A 20,015-nucleotide genomic window follows, 5' to 3' on the forward strand; every position below is an offset into this window, starting at 1 on the left:
AAGGCAAAAGTGATTATCGACCTTGTACTAGTTAGGAGGACCTAATAAAGGGTCCACTAAGTGTATGTGTGACTTTGAGTTATATTGCAAAAATAAAACACTTGATTACATATCAAAAGCAACATTTATTTTTCAAGAACTACAAAAGTACTACAAAAGCCAGAGATAAACCCCATTAGTGGTTACTGTTGATGTACAGATGCAGTCCACCACCAACTGACAGGCACAGTCTTACTGTGCAAACCCAGGACAAAACCTCCACCTTGCCCATATGTACCCTTCAATCTAACCTTTCACCAGAAAACAGACTGATATGAAAATCTTAACATTAAGAATGAGTGATGAGGAAATTGAATGTGTATGGACCTTGAAATCATTCAGAATAATACCGGAGCAGCTAACTTGCAACTTTGGAAAAATTAAGATGGACTTATGGTTATCTTCTGGTCGGGGCTTTGAATGGATCATCCTGTATCAAAAAAAAAGAGAGATGAAGAAAAAAGGATTAAGGCACGAGTCAGAGAAAACTAAAAGATGTAACAATGTTGGATAAATATATGTGTGATGTCATGAATTCAGATGCATTTTTATTGCACCTAAAATTATATGATTTAATGTTAATCCCACTTTACACGACACATCCTATACATGAATTTGCCTTCTTGTTTTACCTCATCATCATCGCTGTCCTCAAATGCAATTCCTCTTGACTGGCTCTGGCTCTGAGAGCCGTATTTAGAGAAGGACGATGATGATGAGGACGACGGTCTGGTGTAGAAAAGAACAAAGATTTTAAGAAAAGCCATTGCTCTAAAATACAACACTATATAACACTTCTACAGTCTAGGTTTAAACAAACATACTTTGGAGGCGGCCGGGCAGCTTTTGTTACAGGTATATCTTCATCTGAGTCATCAATGATCACCTAAAGATGGATAAATATGAGATTAAATGTTAGTGGATGGTATGCTTCACTTAAAAATGGAGATGTGTGAGTTTATGAGTGTTACCGTTTATCATTAACTCACTTCATCTGTGTAAGATTTGGTGGCTCTAGTCCGAGAAGGCTTTTGAGAGGATGCCTGAAATGCTGAAGAGCGAGGGAGGAAACATACAGTGGACGTGGGACAGATTTCTGTGAATTTTCTGTGGCTCTTTTTGTGGATAGACAAGTGCAACATGTGTTTACAGACAGTCACACTAACAGAAGTTTACATTCCCCTACCCTGAAAAATGCTCCTGCTTTGGGATGTTGTTGAGGACTTCTGGGACCGACCCCGACCAGCTGGCTTTGGTTCAGAGGCAGTCGCACCTGAACAGCCCGAAAAATAATGGAACAAGTCATTGAAATCATGGATTGATATTATATACGTTGCTTTTTCTGTACTATCACATTAGCCTATAATGTCTATAATATTTATGCGAAATGTCATCCCATCATGACATCATGTTATCATCAATGTTCATTTCAGAATTATACAAAAAGCTCCTTTTTCATGCAACACAAAATGGGTTAACAATTTAAAGTTGTTCTGCAGCAATGGAAGTCAAAAGCTGGTGCTACAATTCCTACAGGTGTTTCAGATTTTCTAGATTACTTACAACCTCCTTTGTCTGTATAAAGCAGTGTTGGAACACACTGTGGTACCATACCCTTGTGAGCATGAGTTGAACAGTACTGTATTGCAGAAACTAGTGTGTTGCTACACAAATGGTGAGAAAAAAGCAATTAACAATGGAAGAGAGACAGAGCATCATAACACTTAAAAATGTAGGTCCTTCCTACAAAGAAATTGGAAAGAAAGTCAAGGAGTCGTTATAGTTTCTTTCACCATCAAAAGCTACTCAGAAATTGGGGCAAACTCTGACAGGAAGAGCTCTGGCAGACCCAAAGCCACAACTGAATCAGAGGGCAAATTTCTGAGAGTTAACAGCTTGCGTGATAGGCGGCTCACAGGACAAAAGCTTCAAACACAGCTTAATAGTGGTTGTAGTAAACAAGTCTCAGAAGAGAAGACTTTGAGCTGCAGGTTTGACAGGACGAGTTGCAGCAAGAAAGCCACTGCTAAGATGTCAGAATAAGACAAAGAGGCTTGCCTGGGCTATGAAACACTGTCATTGGACTACTGAGGACTGGAAGAAGGTATTATGGACTAATGAATCAAAATGTGAAATCTTCGGTTCATCGTGCAGGGTTTTTGAATGCCGTCAGTAGGTGAAAGGATGATTCCACAGTGTGTGGCATCAACATCAAAACATAAGTCCAAGCTATGCCAGAACTCCTCACGAAAAATGAACAAGATGGTAAGCTTGAAAACATGGAGTGGCCAGCACAGTCTCCAGACTTAAACCCCATCGAGCTGGTTTGGGATGAACTGGACATAAGAGTGAAAGCAAGTCAACCTACAAGTGCCACACATTTATGGGAACTTGTACGTAGTCACTGCACTGTTGCATATCAAGATTTTTAAATACACCTTTACTGCTTCTCTTTATCGCCCTCACCTCTGCCCCTCCCTCGGCCACCACGGCCTCTGCTTCCTCGCCCTCTGCCTCGTGTAGGTGCAGCAACTGGAACCGAGCCTTCGTCAGAGTCCATATTAACATCTGAAACATCCTGATCTGCGAAGTCACCATCACCACGCTCCAACCGGTGAGCCTTAGCTCTGTTCATAGCCTGAGAAAGAAAGAGACAATTAACCAAACACAGAAATGAATTTCAGGCTTCAGTGAAGTCATTACTTACTTCTTGGATGTCTTTCTCCTCCTCAGCTGTGTTCTTTTTGGAATCTTTGAATAGCCGAACCTGAAAATATAAAAACATGAAAAATATATAATATGACAATAATTACTCCACTTCCACTACATGCTACGTTCTTTTACCTCTGCATCTATATCCTGTTCTGTGGTTACTCCTCTAGACTGAAGATGGAGCTGTGTCTTCTGCAACTGGTAAGTGATAAGCTCCTCGATGGCTTCCTTCTCATCTTTGTCAACAAACTCCTGAATGGCCTTACCCATGCCTTGTTCAGTCAGCAGGGACAGCTGTACCTTCTAGACATACAGAAAGAATACAAAGATCAAATGCCAGATGAAAACAAGAGATTCCATACACTAAACATGCCGGTTTTAAGATGAGCACACCTGCTCTGCTGCCTCAAAGTACTGCTTGACAAGGTCCTCCACTCTCAACCCTTCGACAGCAGTAGGTTTGAACAGCTTCCCATAGTCAATACTGCTCTCATCTAAAAAGCAAAATGAATTAAATCAGAGGGCTGAATGGTCAGTTTACTCTCTGAAGCAGAGCTACATTATGGGATTTATCCAGTGCTGAGTTAATGGTGTAGAGATTCACAGCAGCAGCCAAACCTTTGATTTCCTTCTGCTCACGGCGTCTGATAAAGTGAATTATGTCTTTCGGGTTGGCCACACGATCCACAAACTTCTGGCTGAACCGTGAGGTATTGAATGCCTCAAAACCGCCACTGTAGTCCACCTGCAAAGAGAATTTCATATTTAGATTTCAATTAAGCAGCAACATTAGGATGTATGCACACAGTGTATCCATCTTACTCTCAGGCGAATAAGAGGTTTCTCAGGTGTAAGCCGACATCCAAGTCTTTCCCTTTCTGCTTCGTCCAGCATCTCTGTGACCTTTGCAAAACAATAGTCCTCCACCTTCTTTGTTACATGAGGTGTATCTGGTGTAAAACAGTCCTGATGATCAGCCAGCACCACATCCTCAATGAAGAACTGACGCACAGTCTTCAGGGGGATCTCTTGCAATTTCATTTTACGACCTTTCACCCTCAACAGACCAATTTTCCTAGATATGAATAAACAGACAAACAGTGTTTTGAGAACTGACATTAAAATACATTCAGAATGTGATTCATTTAATGTGTGTGCATTCATACTTCTTGGTGGCTTCTCCAGGAGAAAGGGATGTAGCTACAGAGCTTCCAGGCTGTGACACATAGAAGAGCTGCTGTTCATTTAGGGTGGGTTTAATCAAACACTCATGTTCATGACCCCACACCACCAGGTCAAGGAAATCATCCAGGAACTGCTCAGGAATGTAGTTTGTAGGACCATGTTTACTCCTTGACAAAATACAAACACAGAAAAGGTTGTTGGTATTTTTACATAATTAGGTGATCAAATAAAAAGAAATTTATGAACAAGTTATACTAATACAAGATTTTTTTTCATGTCACAACTTCCCTCTCATATACACTGTTAGGTTTAATGTATGTGTTGTAAGTTGCCATTTAAAAAGCTAGAATGCTTCTATTTGCTCTCTATGTAACCCGCGCATATGAGTACGTGCACGACCTCGATAAGGGGAACAAGCAGCCTTGAGAAGAACAGATTCTATTCAATGAAGGAAGCCACCTGGCTGGGACGAGATGCCGACATCTGTGTGTAACCAATAAAAACAACCTGCAGGAGGAAAGCAAGTTGAAGTGGGTTGGAGACAACTGCTTCCCTCTTGCAAGTGAAAACTTGAGCTCTGTGTGACCTCGTTCCTGAGTGAGTTTCTGTTTATCCAGCAGTATCAGAGGTAAGACTCTGACATACAGAACACCCTGTATGTTTACTGAGGAACACTTGGAGACAGACTTGTTTAGTAAATGAAATAAATGAATGCACCATTGTGTGTTTATTTAATTATTGAATTAATTAATTATAACACATATTAATAATTCATGATAAAACATCATTATTTAACTGTATGACTAGTTAACTAAGATAGGAAATAAATTCAACAAATTAATAAATAAATTCAAAAGAAAATAATTACTTAAATGTGTCATTAATTAGTTAAAAACATGTTTTACTATTTCACTATTTATTTATTTTTATTTTTATGGTTCCTGGATCATGAAGTCATTTAAACTATCACAACAACTCGTCAACAGACCCACACATCTGCTTGGTTACCCTGCACAGCAAATCAAGATGGCCCAATCCCAGATTATGGATTATGGATTGATGCAGTGTCAATGTCAATAGGTGGTTATATGGATTTGGAGTATCCAGGTATCCCAGAATACATTTCAAATTAAATCGCCAGTAGCATTGTTTACTTAATTATGTACTTTGTAAATTATTTATTATGTATTTCAAAATGTAATTATTATATTAATGACCCGTTTAACTGATTACATGATGAAGTATTTATTTATGTATTTATTTAATACTGTTTGACACTTTCAGCACTCCATAGTTTGACACAGCTGCATCTCAAATGCTTTTAAATGATGTAGTTACCTGTTCTGATGGATGGTGAAGAGGTTAAACCAGCCATCTTGGTCTTCTTTCGGGCGAAGCATGGATACCTGTTTGTTGACAAACATCCTGTACAGGCGCTCATCTGGGATAGAACCTTGAGACATATTAATACAAAATTAAAATCAATCGTTGATTGATTGACAAATCTTAGTGAAACAACAAGATTATTTTAGGAATGGACACTACTGATCCATCTGGAAACATGAACCTACCAAGACCATATAAGGCAAGCTTGGTGATGCCTTTCTGTATTAAAATGGGACTGATTTCTATCTTCTCCACAGAGTGGGAGTGGCCAAAATGATTGACAAGTCCGGAAGCACTCAGCAGATCCAATGCACACAAGCCTTCAGCCTTGGAGAAAACATACAGAAATCCACATACTTGAATATTAGTGCATGGGTGTCACGGTCAGGTGTATGAGAATGGAAAGAGAGGACCCAACTGCAGGACTCACAGATTTATTACACAAACAGGATGAACTGAACATGAAAGGTTGACCTTAACTACTGAACTAGACTGTAAACACACACGATGAGTTGACGACAACAAGACAAAGAACTGAGGGAAACTGAGGGCTTAAATACACTGGATAACGATGATGAGTGGAAACAGGTGAGAACACAGCTGAACTAAATCTGATTAATGACAAAGAGGAAGTAGAACTTAACAGAATGCACACAGACAGAAGACTAACACAATAAAACAGGAAACACACACGTGAAAACAAACAATGACAAAAGGTCCAGAACTGAAAACACTGGGTCAAAGGAACCCTGACAATGGGTGTTGTATCTGAATTCATAACTTCCTTTGTCACTAAAAGCAACTCACTCCAGTTGGGTCATCATGGTTCCCATGAATGCTGAACACAGGAATAGAGATGTTCAGGTTTTCATCCTGATAATTAACCCAGGGGAACCTACAAGATATCAACACACACATAACATTTATACATAACAAATAAAACAGTGTGTTATAGAAGTTTAGCACATGTTGTGATTAAATAATTTGAAGTGCCTCAATAATGCTATGCTTTTTTATTAATAAGGGTTATAAAGTTATATAGTATAGTATTAAGTGGACACGGCCCTGAAAATAAAGGCATTACACTACGTGTCTTTGGGGGGTTGAATGCTGCAGACTCACGCTTGCCTGGGAAAAGGTAGATAGCAGGGGACCATCTTCTAGTGGAAAGTTACTGAGACACTGTTTTTTAGACTAGAATGAGAGAGCTTCTATAATAAAACTATTGGGGGCACCACCATTTTGAGATCTGCGGCAACATGTCATGCAGGACGCATCACCCTTCTAGAAGTCACTGTGTAAGTGTGAAATGGTCTACTAAGCAGTGTTTTGTCTTCCATCGGATGCCTATGAGGAATCAAAAGAACTCGGTGAAGTGTTGATATTTAACACAGACACGTGACCGTTTACCATGTGACACTAACTTGTTTTTTGGGCTTGTAATCCTGAAATACAGTTACAAACCTACTAAACATTCCTTAGATGAGTAAAAGAGTAAAGAAACCAGTATATATACTCTCTCAGAGAAAGTAACACACTTTCATAACAAGCTTCTTGCTGTGTAACCCTTGCATTCCCCCTGACTGCACACCACATGATTTAGATCATTATGTTGTTTAAAAACGAATTATATTGGACAAGATATGAAGGTGTATAAAAGTTTAAATAATTATCAGTATTATGTGTCAAGATGGGTAACAAACCCCAGTTACTGGCCTGGAATTGTAATCACTGGATCAAGTGGACCACAGTTATTGCTCAGGTATTTACCTGATTTTTATTGTATTTATATTATAATGATACTGACACATCTCTGTACATTATCTCTTACATCGTCAATGAGTCAGCATAGCTCATTTCTCATTAATATCAGTGATAATTTGTATGTTAAGTGTATATGAGTGATTGGATGTGATCGCCACCATTTATCAGATCCAATATGGCGAACAGTTCTTAAGCGACCTGCACATGACATTACGTGCAAAACCTCTATAGGATGACACCAAGTGAAACTGACTGTGTTGTGTTGAAGTTGACTTTCTGGTCACTGAGGATTTCGAAGCGTACAGGCGAGTCTCCCATGCAGTATTTTCGCAGCATAGTGAGGCACTTGTGAAGGCACTGGCGTGAAGGTTTGTTGTCATGGAATAAATCGCCACCAAGGAGGATGAAATCTACCTGTTAGCAAAGAAACAAGCAAAAAGAAAAGAAATGGATACTTGAGACATGCGGAGGTAATGGTCCATTCAGGTCCACTTACAACAAGCACGCACCTCATTTTGCTTGGCACATTGCAGGATTTCATCTAGTGTGGTGTATGTGTCATTTCCACGAATGGCATCCTTCTCAAGGTAACCAAGGTGAATATCTGTAGCAATCAGGATCTTGAAAGTATCCTCATCATCTCTAGAAAATGGAAACATATGTGTACATATTACATGGATATAAACATTACATTCAAGAACACGTTCAAGAGGAAAGACTTAAAAGACCATACGAGGTATTCTCTGAAGACATGATGATGTGTTTACAGCTGGCAGGGGCTCAGCAATAAGGCTTTTCTGCAAAAAATACAAACAATATAAACAATTCATATTTATTTTAAAAAATATCTTAAGGAAACTTACGATATTAAGAAACTTAAGAAAATGAATCACAAACAATAACAATAAAAATAAGTGGATATTTGTAAAAAGTTCAGAATCAAAAATAGCACTTTTTTTAAGAGTCCCTATGTCCCAAAAACATGCTAACGACACACTATGCATGATGAACCGCCGACCTAACTTATTATTATGTTAGTAAGACCGTAGCTACAGCTAAGAGTAACACGTTATCGGAAAGACAGCAGGTTAGCTTTTGCCTGTGTTGGAAAGCGGTGGGTGAAATGTATTAATAGCATGACTACAACAAACCTATCATGTGTTCGTAAATTTGTTGAATGTAGCCTACAGTTAAGATGCCCATACGGCCTAGGTAACGACCCAGTTTGGAAAAATAACACGACCATCCCACTTACCTTCTCTAAAGTCTCTAAACTACCCAAGTTGCCATAAAATTCCCGGCAACTCTTGCAAACCCTTGCTCCACCCCTCAAGGGTGTCTGAGAGTTATTGTAGTTTCATTCCTAAACATCTCGATTCTTCAAAGCGGAATCTCCGCTGAGGAGAAACTACATTTCCGGTAAGCCCACCGTGTGCGCTTGTTTTATGGATATTGGCACTCCGGTCCGCGTCTTTTATATGTCCTTAGTGTCTAACGAGTCATAATGTGATTTAAACCATTCGTACCCTTCAGAAACCATGGACTGTGTCGCTTGTCAAAGTGGTGTTTTCTTTTGCACAGCCCATATTAGCACAAACGGCTGTACAAACTGTGCTTAGCTAGTAATCTGTCAGTCGTAATTAAAAAGCGATGTCCTGTAGTTCTACTCTCAGCTAGCATTGCGTCATTTGCATTTCTTTAACACATGCGAGACAGGCTGGAATGGTTGCATTTCGATGGAGACGCTGCCAAAAACACTCGCAGCTGATGCTACGCGGGAAACGGTAGTATTACCAGATTTGGGTGAATTTCAATTGAAAGAAAAATTAAAAGCAGGTTGCCACCGTTTATATTGAGTTAGCTAGACTGCACAGGAAGCTGCCTAGCAGCAGTTGCTACAACTCAAACTAAACGATGTTGCAAACCTAATAGTGGGCTGAAGTTATTCTGTGTTTGACGTGAACTGGACGGAATGAATATAGTTTTTTTTTCTCACGGTCATTTCACTTTCTGTACTCCATTTGTTGTTTTTGGCCCTGTTCTATTCGCTCACTGTAAAAAAATGTAGATGCCAGCAGTTATCTAAAGTCTAATATGGAAAATGCAGATAACTAAATAACATTTAGTCCTGTTTCCCTGCAGGAATCTTATCCACCACCACCACCAACCTGTGGACCGGTGCCTGACAGTCTGTCTCTGCCATCCTACAAAGACTACCCAGCTCACCGACCTTTTATCAACACACTTGTGCATCACAGACCTCAAACACACACTCATCAATCATATGTTCCATCATCACCCATCAAAGCCTTCCCTGAGACCAACAGTACTGGTACAATTAACTTGTGCATCTCTTCTGTTGCCTGTGTAGAGTTTCCATTCAGGCATTGTAGTGTTTCAGAGCTCCATGGTTACACATGCAACATGATGCTGCACTACTTGAATGTCTCAGCTTCACCAACATCTATTCATTCGTCCAATCATCCTTTCTTAGCTCCTGTCATGTTATCTTCTTTTTCCTTTTAGACCCCAAAAATATCTTGTTACACCAGATATGTCACGATATGCAGACCCTTCCTGTAGCTAACTTATATTTTTATGTCTGTGAAGTGATCTTATCTGCCTTGAGGAACCTACAAGAAAAGATCAGGAGGTTGGAGATGGAAAAAGGACATGCAGAGCGGAGTCTGCATGCACTGGGAAAAGATGCTTCACAAACACTTCTACAGAATGAAGATATTACACCGAGACTCTTAAATGATCAAAAAGACCCAGAAAGACAAAGAAGTGCCCATTCCAACTGCAACCAAGGTGAGTATAGATAGATAGATAGATAGATAGATATATGGTGATAATAATTTAATTACCTTTTCATATACTTTTATTACTGTCTTGTTTCAAGCTATAGTCTTTTTTTTTTTGTTACCTACATGTCTTCTGCGTATCTTCTCTCTATTTCTAGTGCTGATCAACCACCTTGCTGCCGCAGAGTCTCGCTGTTTGAAGCTGGAGCGACAGCTGGATCACATGAGGAGGATGCTGCGCAATGCCAGAACAGAGAGGACCAACCTGCTTAAACAGCAGGTTAAATGTCATAGCCTGTAGCTTTTCATTTAAAATATACAGTGGTCCCTTGTCTATCGCGGTAGTTACGTTTTAAAAATAACAGGTGAAATCCACGAAGTAGTCAACGTTATTTTTTACAATTATTATAGATGTTTTAAGGCTGTAAAACCCCTCACTCCACACTTTATACACTTCTCTCAGACAGGCATGAACATTTTCACACTTTTCTCTCTTGTTTAAACTCTCTCAAAGTTCAAACCTTCATAGCAAAATAAGTCCAGTATTATAGAATGAAACCAAAGTCACCCGCGGTTGCCTTTGACGGTGCAAAATGTTTCGTCGAAATTGTTGTGTTTGTTGGGGAGAAAACTTAAAAACATACAGTACAGCACCTCAGAGTCACACTGCTAGCGATAGAAAATTGATGTAAATTTGACAAGCTGAACGCATTCTGTACTGTACAGGAGACACAGTACAAGATTGATTGACAGTGGTCTACAGCCAATCAGGATGCAGAACACAGTGCACTGTAAAAAAAAAAAAAAAGCATGCAAAATTGTACAAAAAAAATCGAAACAGTGAGGCCGCGAAAGATGAAAGATGAACCGCGTTATAGCGAGGGACCACTGTATTCATTTAAAAACTTGAAATCAGTAGTCCGTAGATCCATATTCTTGACGGAGGCGCTCGCACTTTCTCCTTCTCCCTTATCTTTCCTGCTTGGCTTCTCATGTCTTTTGTATAGTCTCGCTTAATCTCTAACCCTAAGTGAGTCTCCCAAACTTGTTCTCTAAAACCTAAAGAAGAATTATGGATTTGATCAACTGGTCCCTTAACGAAACTGACAACTCTGGGCTTGGGAGAGCCTGATTGTCCTGTGGAGACATTTGCTGCTGGATACTCGATGGTCGGCTGTGTCGTGTGTCTAGCGACACTCGATGGAGGACATTGAACGACATCTACCAATTCGGAACCATGATAACAGAGTTCTGGCTGATTGGAGCTGGCTCGGACCTGGCTTATCGAAGAACAAGAAGCGGCTACAGCTGTTCAAAATTCCACAAGGCTGGCTGACATGATAGAGGATGGGCAGGGCTGTGAGTACTCATACTGCTTTTGAACACAATATGGATAAGATCTTGGAGAAGCTCATGGCTCTGCTATATGGATAACATCTTGAAGAAGAACAAATGGAATTGAGAGACCTGTTGATCAGTGACGGACATTAGACCAACTGTAAAATTGGATGGAGTTTGTTCGCACTAACCAAACTAACTACCCTCTTCAACTCATGCGGCCCCCTGGCGGCAGCTGGATGCTCAAGGCAAAAGCTGACAGGAATAACAATCCTCCTTTAGATAATAAGACTGTGTTGTGACTTTCTCCCTCCTCATTCAAGGCCACCCACGTCGACCGAAGATTGTTGATCTCCCTGTTGGAGCTCAGTCTGGGGGGAGTTATTTTTTCTCCTCGTCTTTCCTCATGTTGTGCATTTTCCATTGTTATACCTCTCTGACCTGTCTTCCCCATGTGATGTTGTAATGTATGTATGGTTGGAAGGGTAAGATGGCACTGGCGAAGGTCGGTAGCCTTAACCCAACAAATTTCCCACATGTGGGACTAATAAAGGTTATCTTATCTTATTGTTATCTTCCTTTCAGGACATCCTGCAGAAAGCCAAATCAGCTGAGTGGCAGTCTGACACAGCATCACAGTATGCTCAGTTTGACAAGCTGGAGAGACTTGAGCGGGAGTATCTCAGACTGACACATACACAGAACATTTCCGAGGTAAATATACAGACTTGTTGACGTAGTGTCAGGTACACTGAAATTATCTACTGAACAACCCATGCTCTTCTGTCATAAGGAAGAGAATATTGCCATTAAACATCATAAAATCCATGGCAGTGGCATCAGGCTTCCCCAGATTACCCACAGCTTGTTTTTGTTCAAGCATGGTTTGATAAATCAAAAGTATGAGTATCAAACTGCTGTCCTGGGGGCTCTAAATGTCCCACCAAAGGGTCTGATTTTGGCCCACAGTTAGCTTTGCAAATTGGGGAAATTGCAGTGAAGCAGTGCATAATTTGTTGGCTATTTCACTGTACTACTTACTTAAATATAGATGAAGCAAGTGGTTCACAAAACATTTAATCACTAAAATAGGTTGTTTTTTCATGCCAGAAATAGGACTTTAAAGCATCTCAAGATATTCATCACCTGGTGGTGTCTTTTCTAAGATTACTGAACAACAGTTTTAGTGTAATTTTCAGTTGAATTTCCCACAGCTCATATTAAAGAAAACAGATAAATGTTCACAAGAGTTTACAAGAAGTCTTTAAACAGACCAGAACAAGACAAAAAGAATACTGGTTCTTAAGAGGAGCTCAGAATTTAAAATTCTGTATGCTGTCATGGACCTGGATTAATCTGCACATTAAGAAGCTAAGAATTATTTTCAGGTTTGTTCTTTATTTGTCAGTATTTTCTATTTTTACTGGACTTAAAAGTGGTAACAAGTAAAAGTTAGTGTTTTGATATATTCATCGTATGATGGGTTTGTTTGTCTTCAGATGAAGATCCTTGAGTTGGAGATGAAACTACAGGAAGAGGAGTACCAAAGAAAGCTCATCCAAGACAAGGCCAACCAAGTAATGAGACATGAATTATAATTTTCATCTTTGCTCTCTCTGTTACTCACTTTACATACTTTCTTCTTTCCAATGCTCAGCTACAGACGGGGTTGGACGCCAGTAGGATCCTGCTGCAGTCTGTGTCACCGTGCCGATCCGCCAAGAAGCCCAAAGAGAAGAAGTCCAATACAAAGGTTAAGACCTTCACATGCTCAGCTCATGGTTTTACTTCTGTTTGAGACTGCTAAGGTTCCTTCTTTATAAGTAGATGGTAGAAGAGACAGTTTTGCTCACAAGTGTAGATTTTATTAAAAAGGTTAAACATGTTCATCAGGGAAACCAGATAAAAACATCAATCCAAATTCCATCTTCCCTAGTTTTATTTCCATTTCCTTTCCAGAAATCATCGCAGCAATATTCCCACACAGAGCCACATTATAGACTGAGCCTGAGAGATGTACCCTTTGTTGCTGGAACGGTATAAAAAGACATGCCCGTGTGATGGAATACAATGGTCTACCATATTTAACATGCACTTCCCTTATGCTGACTCGCTCTCTTTCTCTCTGACGTTTAGTCAGTAGGCTGCAGCCACTCAGTCAGAGCCAACGTCCAGTCAGTTTTGTCTCTCCTGAAGCGACACCAGCCCCACCTCTGCAACAGCCGCGTCCTCTCACGCAACACGAACGGCTCCGGCACAGACGGCCACCGGCATTCAGACAGTTCCTCTTCTTCCTCTTCGGCTAGCGGGGAGGAATTATCGGAGCTGCTGCAAGCCCTGCAGGAGGAGCTGCGACTCATGAGCTTGTGAGCAGTATTTCATTTGATCTCGACACAAGGCAAGTCACAGACGACGATTATCAAAAGTACTTTGGGGGGTTTTTTCAGTGTGTTTCTGCGTGTGTGTTGCAGGGAGCATGATGAGTTAATGAGGCAGGTGGAGGATTGTGTGTTTGAACAGGAAAGAAAGGAACTTCGGAGGGTGCAGGAGAGGCTGTTGTTGAAAATGGAGAGGAAAGGAGAGCAGATCAGTAAGCTGTACAAGCACAAGTCGCAGGTGTGTTTTCACATATGCAGTCACTAGTTTTCTTTCTTGTTATTTATTTTTTATTATTATTATAATTTGTTAAAACTTGTGTCTCTTATCTTTTCCTGTCTCTCTGCCAGATAAAAAAGTTAAGAAAAGAAGCCAATTGCAGGCAGAGCAATGGGAACGAGCTGAGGGTGTCTACCACAGTGTCCACCAGAGGTCACTCTGCGGCAGCAGTCAAGGCTAGACCAGGAGACAGAAGCAAAATGAATCTGAGGCTCCTGAGGGACATGAAGGCTCTGCAGACCTCATTACGGACCTGACACTTGCCCACACTTTAGGTCACTCTTGTTGGTGCTATTTACCTCCCCTCAGCAATTACTTCAACTTCAAAACAGACACTGGCTGAAAAACACTAGATGAACACGAAGAACCAGCCTGTGTTTACCAAGCGTCTGTTTGATGAGCAGGTTCAAGAGCATATGACCTGAAATTCTTTAATATGTTTTTACTAGAATATTTGAAAAGACTGGTATGAGTCAGATTTTAGATGTCACTGATGATCAACACTAACTGACTTGTTTAAAAGCTTTGTTGTTTTTTCTTAATAATTTCTCATATTACTGTCTGACAATATGTTGAGAATATTTTAAAGAAAACTGGGCTTTAAATGGTACTTGATTTATTATTTACAAGTACTATTAAAGAGACAGTGTCTTGGTTCACGGAGCATTTTACCCCCAACATTTTCCTCTTATCTGTTTTTATGCAAGTAGAGACCATTGAAGTCTCTCTACATCTGTTTTAAATCCTGCAATTTGTGTATGTAAAAGTTACACTTTTATATTTTCTATGCAGTTGTAAAGTCCATGATCATTTCTAGAAATGGCCCAAATGTGAGGGGATTTCTTTTTACAATCAGGAGTAAACTGGATCTTAGTGAAGACACGTTTATGTTTTTATGTTTGTGCAGTATTGGTCCAGTACATGGTTTTGGTTGTTGAGATTTTTTTGTGGGGGTGGGGCCTGGATACTGAAAGTTTCCTCAAACCCTCATGTGCTTGAGGTGCTCCTCTTCCAAAGACTTGTCCTTCCTGCGTTTGATGCTGGTGTCCGACTTCAGTGAAATCACAACATCCATCAAATAAATTCTCCATTCCTGATTACTTTTTCCCATAATTGTGTGAATCATTATACCATTGCATTAAAGGACCATTTAAATATCTGTTTCTGTTTCCCTTTTTTCAATCCAAATTAAATTCTGTTATGATTTCCTTCATTATCAGCAATGTAAATAACGGTACCCTCTAGCTGTTATTGATTAAGGTGGTCCAAATACAAAGAATTGTTTATCTGCACACATATACAAATATATGAATCAAAATTACTTAGATGTGACAATAAGAATACATGTTTTAACCCTCCTAAAATGGGTAAAAAAGAGAAATTTGGCTGCTACAATTGTAACTCATTCTCAGTTATGAGTTACCGTGATTTTCGAGTCCCTGTTATCAAAGTGTTATTTATAAGAGGCTGTATGTCACCCAGACCCCAGGGGGGGTTGTTAGCACCAGGCTGGACTGGACAACTCCTTTGTGGAGATGAGACTGGGAAGTCTCTTAAACAGGCTGGATTTTCTTGTTGGTTATTTTATGAGAGAAGAGACTGGGTGTGGTGAGAGAGCGGTGTGACGATAATCGTGAAGGGGAAAGCTGCTGGTGGACAAACTGCACAGAGACATGGTATGCTGCTTTTCATGGTATGCTATCTTTTATTATCTTAGTTTCTCAGCTGGCCTGATTTGTTTGTTGTATTCCTGACAGTATGGATTTATTAATGCCTGTTTGAAATCGCTGGTAGTGGAAAAGTTTGGCGAGGAGGCGTGGGTCAAGCTCAGGTAAAAGAAAAATTTCTCTTTGAGAGAGTTGAATTTTTCAAAATCTGTTTGCTTTATTAATGAATTTTTACAGCAGAAACACATTTCTGTTACATTCTTAAAACATATCAGGAAATAAACATATTGTCTTCCCAAAATCATCATCATCATCATACACAGGGATGAAGCTGGAGTCCAGGACACCTTCCTGACACATGAAGTCTACGAAGATGAAATCACTTTGCACTTAGTGGCAGAGGCCTGCAAGCTTTTAGGTGTCTTTCCATTCACGAGTTGTTTCAATATATGAAATTGAAAATTCCAGTCATACATGTTTTTATTTATTTATTTATTGATTTACTTTCAGGAGTAAAACCAGAGGTAGTCTTGAGGCAGTTCGGAGAGTATTTCTTTGAGTTTTGCAAACGCTCCGGCTACCATCACATGCTGCGGACTTTAGGAGGAAATCTGTCTGAATTCACGGAGAATTTGGATGCACTTCACAGCTACCTGTCGCTCTCCTATAAGGTATTTGCTTTCACATCTGTCTCTCTCCCCCCCCCCCCTCTTTTTTATTGGAGATATATTTTATTTTTCCATGCTTGATTCTTGCAGGAGATGAATGCACCTTCTTTTCGAGTGGAAAGGAACCCTGATGGAACCATGCTTCTCCATTATTATTCTGACCGCAGAGGACTTTGTCACATTGTTCCTGGTTTATTTGAAACATTTCCTTTAGAAATAACAATTTTGAGCTACATTACTCTCATTCTTAATATGGAGTATTTGGATCTAAATACCAAGTGTTCTCTTTTGTAGGTATTATTGGTGCTGTTGCTAAGGATTTTTTCAACAGTGAGATAACAATGGAGATTGTTAACCAGCTAGAAGAACTGGAGAGAACTGGAAAGAAGGAGCACGTGGTTTTCCTAGTTAGCAGTAAAACTGATGCTTCCTCAAAGGCCCAGATCCTTCATTCTTTGACTGATGAACCTAATACCACCGTCGGGATCAAAAAGGTTAGATTTTAGAAGTGGTAAATTAAATAACAATTTTATTTTACTGGAATTCTAACTCTTTTCTGTTTATTCAAACAGTCTGATCATGAAAAGAAAACAAAGATCAGTTTCACCATGCCCAGGAGTCACTGGCAGACATCAAAGGAGTTGGTTCACATCGGAAAAGGTACAGTTAACATAAAGCCTTGGAGCAATGGGCTGTGCCCAACGACTCCTATAAGACATTTGCATTTTTACATTTGCATGTATAAATAAATATTTACAACATTTATTTTGCTATACAGGCAAATCATTGAAGAATTTTGAACCTGTGTATCCCATGAAGCTCAAAATTGACCTGCAGACTTTCTGCCATGCTTTCCCTTTTCATGTAGTCTTTGATGAGCAGGTAGAATTTACAGAAATATATACATGGTTTAGATTAGCGATGAACAGTCTCTGCATAAACCAACTCAAGAGTCATAAATAATTAAGTCATATAATATTAACGGTGAAAACCTAATGGTGGTGGTGTGTGGTACAGCTGGTGGTGCATCAGGCTGGAGTGAATCTCCAAAGGACTGTCCCTGGGCTGCAGATTGTGAATATCCATTTAGATGAGTACTTCAGCATTGTGCATCCTGAGGTGACTTTCACAATCTCCAGCATCCGGAAGTTCATCAACAGCCACTTTGTCATGCAGACTCGCAGGGAAATGATGCCTGAGACATGGAAAGGCCGGCCTATGCTTCAGCTCAGAGGTAAAAAGAAAGAAACATTTTCTTTTTCTTATGTGTGTATTTTTTTCCATCTTCTGTTATTTGTCTTCAGGTCAGATGATCTGGATGCCTTCTCTGCGCTGCATGTTATATCAAGCCTCTCCTTTGCTGAGAAGCCTTCAGGAGCTGGAGGAAATGCACATGCACATTTCTGACATTGCACCCCATGATGTCACCCGAGACCTTATCCTACTCAATCACCAGCGACTGGCTGAAATGGAGCTATCCAGTCAGCTGGAAAGGAAGAAGGAAGAGCTCCGCATCCTGTCCCAGCACCTTGAGGAAGAGAAGAGAAAGACAGAGAACTTGCTGTATGCCATGCTGCCTAAGCATGTAGCCAACCAGCTGAAAGAGGGCAAAAAAGTAGATGCAGGTTAATAGATAGTTAAAAGATATAAATACTGGATAATTTGTTTGGGCCTATCTGATGTGGCTGTTTTGCATCTTAATTTGTGTGTATGTGTCCTACAGGAGAATTCAAGGAATGCACCATATTGTTCAGTGATGTAGTGACGTTTACCAATATCTGTGCCATGTGTGAACCCATTCAAATCGTTCATATGCTTAACTCCATGTACCTGCAATTTGACCGACTCACCACTGTGCACAATGTCTACAAGGTAAATATGAATGGTGTAACCTGGTTTTTTCCATGTACATTTCACTGGAAAAGAAAAGAACCATTCATGCATTTCCATAAAGCTTTTGGTTACGGGTTGTTTTTTTTCCCATCATGTCATCTGTTTGAACCTGACAGAGTATTTTTCTGTTTTTACCAGGTTGAAACCATAGGGGATGCCTATATGGTGGTAGGTGGGGTTCCTATACCTGTCTCCAGCCATGCTGAGAGGGTGGCCAACTTTGCTCTGGGCATGATTATAGCTGCCAAGGAGGTTATTAACCCCATAACTGGAGGACCCATTCAGGTGCAAGGAAGTTTATAGAGCACTTCTTAAGTAAATGGTTGTGAAATGGGGGGAATTTTACTCAATTATTGTGCTACACCATTACGGTAGTTCTGCTGTAAGCAGCAGAGACAAAAACACACTTTTGAGTGGAAGGAGTCTTCTTTCACTCCCCCAAATGCACCTGTGCCAGAGTTTGAATCCAAATATACATATGTAATTCCATCTGTGTGATGTTTTGTATTTCTATAGATCCGTGTGGGTCTCCACAGTGGTCCTGTATTGGCAGGTGTAGTTGGGGAAAAGATGCCACGCTACTGTCTTTTCGGAGACACTGTCAACACTGCATCTCGTATGGAGAGTCACGGCCTCCCCAACAAGATCCATTTGAGCCCAACCGTATACCAGTGAGGAGACACATAATATTGCACAAGAAAACCTGCATCCATACACACTTTCATGTGCTATGAAACCTGTGTTATCATCAGAATGATTACTGCCTTTATTTCTAAGTCTTGCCTTCATATATTTCAGGGCTTTAAAGAACAAATGCTTTGTCATCCAGAAACGAGGAGAGATAGAGGTGAAGGGAAAGGGGAGTATGACCACTTACTTTCTTGAAAGAAACACCGGAGTGAGCGAGCAGCAGATTATGGGTCTCTGTGACCTGGAGGCCACAGACGGAGAGGACAGCAGCCAGGGAAGCTACCAGCCAGGTCTGTATAGACCAAATGTAGTGATTTGTTGTGTGTCTTTGAAATTATAACTGATGGTTGTTTGACATTTCTGTCTGTACAATTCCTCCATCTAAAGCACAAGTACACACTGCAATAGATGCACAGCCTTAGTATCACATCCTCTACAGAGAAAATAACAAAATCAATATGATAAGAGGGGCACCTCAATTTCAACTGTATATAGAAACAGTCTTGGAGCAAATGTGACCACATAAATTCCTCTAGATTGAATAAAGTATTCTGATTCTGACTGTGTTTTTGTCCTCTTTTACAGGTTTTGAAACAAAGCATAAAGATGAGCCTTTCTTGATCCCAATGAATTACAAAGACAGTCCAAGTGAATCTCTGCCATCATCAAATATGTCTGAGATTCAAATCTGCCCAATTCTCAAGCCCACCGACTCAGAAAGCTATGGAAGCCTCGACACTGAAAACCAATCAGAGGATGGAGCTCCTGACCAGTTACAAGCTACTGCTAAATTTGGCCAAACAGAATACACAGAGAAAAACGTAGAGGAATTAGACAGTGATAGCCACGTGGACATGCAGGAGCAAAACTTGATGAGTGATTCTTTGGAAACTAATATTGAAAGAAAACATAGCCAAACCCAGTTCTGTGTAGTTCTCTGAGCTGCTAATACTAATGCATAATAGTTTACAGGCTGTAAATGGTTTATCAGCAAGAGTGGATGTAATGATGAGCATGAACCCTTGCAGCTGACACCAACTACTGACAAAACAACTTTGCTGCAGAGATTATGTTCTGTACTTCATCAGTTAGAGTGATTCGCTGCACTGTACAAGGTTTTCTGTTAATGTGTCATTTATTGGATGTTGCAGATCAAATGTTGAAGTTGCAGGTGAAGTTCAAGTAATGATTATATGCTTTGGTTGTAGCTCATG

General features: G+C 40.1%; 3 protein-coding genes across 5 annotated transcripts; 2 read left to right on the forward strand and 1 right to left on the reverse strand.

The window, feature by feature from the left end:
- Positions 1–105: 105 nt before the first annotated feature.
- On the reverse strand, positions 106–8,473 carry mre11a (MRE11 homolog A, double strand break repair nuclease). Of its 3 annotated transcripts, none has more exons than XM_026192498.1 (19): positions 8,342–8,473; positions 7,820–7,883; positions 7,596–7,728; positions 7,340–7,500; positions 6,130–6,217; positions 5,508–5,649; positions 5,275–5,389; positions 3,918–4,103; positions 3,574–3,826; positions 3,370–3,496; positions 3,145–3,245; positions 2,884–3,054; positions 2,747–2,806; positions 2,506–2,677; positions 1,226–1,312; positions 1,029–1,090; positions 864–925; positions 672–768; positions 106–469 (listed from the first exon to the last, which is right to left on the reverse strand). In XM_026192498.1, exons 2-19 carry the CDS (start codon positions 7,837–7,839, stop codon positions 437–439), a joined length of 2,070 nt encoding a protein of 689 aa, XP_026048283.1. In that variant the 5' UTR covers positions 7,840–7,883; positions 8,342–8,473; the 3' UTR covers positions 106–436. The 3 variants fall into 3 exon arrangements, with proteins under 3 accessions (XP_026048283.1, XP_026048284.1, XP_026048285.1); XM_026192499.1 differs by lacking the exon at positions 8,342–8,473 and adding an exon at positions 8,238–8,323; XM_026192500.1 differs by lacking the exons at positions 6,130–6,217; positions 7,340–7,500; positions 7,596–7,728; positions 7,820–7,883; positions 8,342–8,473 and adding an exon at positions 5,753–5,976.
- A 139-nt stretch (positions 8,474–8,612) lies between these two features.
- cep57 (centrosomal protein 57) lies at positions 8,613–15,044 on the forward strand. Its single transcript, XM_026192501.1, has 11 exons — positions 8,613–8,870; positions 9,229–9,418; positions 9,697–9,897; positions 10,049–10,170; positions 11,814–11,942; positions 12,728–12,805; positions 12,886–12,981; positions 13,188–13,265; positions 13,365–13,594; positions 13,700–13,844; positions 13,955–15,044. The coding sequence occupies exons 1-11, from the start codon at positions 8,823–8,825 to the stop codon at positions 14,138–14,140; spliced, it is 1,503 nt and encodes a 500-aa protein (XP_026048286.1). The 5' UTR covers positions 8,613–8,822; the 3' UTR covers positions 14,141–15,044.
- Positions 15,045–15,904: 860 nt separating this feature from the next.
- On the forward strand, positions 15,905–19,839 carry gucy1b2 (guanylate cyclase 1, soluble, beta 2). Its single transcript, XM_026192779.1, has 13 exons — positions 15,905–15,968; positions 16,061–16,221; positions 16,309–16,408; positions 16,513–16,712; positions 16,791–16,878; positions 16,997–17,100; positions 17,236–17,452; positions 17,523–17,843; positions 17,942–18,090; positions 18,250–18,396; positions 18,628–18,782; positions 18,910–19,091; positions 19,387–19,839. The coding sequence occupies exons 2-13, from the start codon at positions 16,138–16,140 to the stop codon at positions 19,740–19,742; spliced, it is 2,103 nt and encodes a 700-aa protein (XP_026048564.1). The 5' UTR covers positions 15,905–15,968; positions 16,061–16,137; the 3' UTR covers positions 19,743–19,839.
- Positions 19,840–20,015: the final 176 nt, after the last annotated feature.

This window comes from Astatotilapia calliptera, chromosome 14 (genome assembly GCF_900246225.1).
Source record: "Astatotilapia calliptera chromosome 14, fAstCal1.2, whole genome shotgun sequence".
NCBI lineage: Eukaryota > Metazoa > Chordata > Actinopteri > Cichliformes > Cichlidae > Astatotilapia > Astatotilapia calliptera.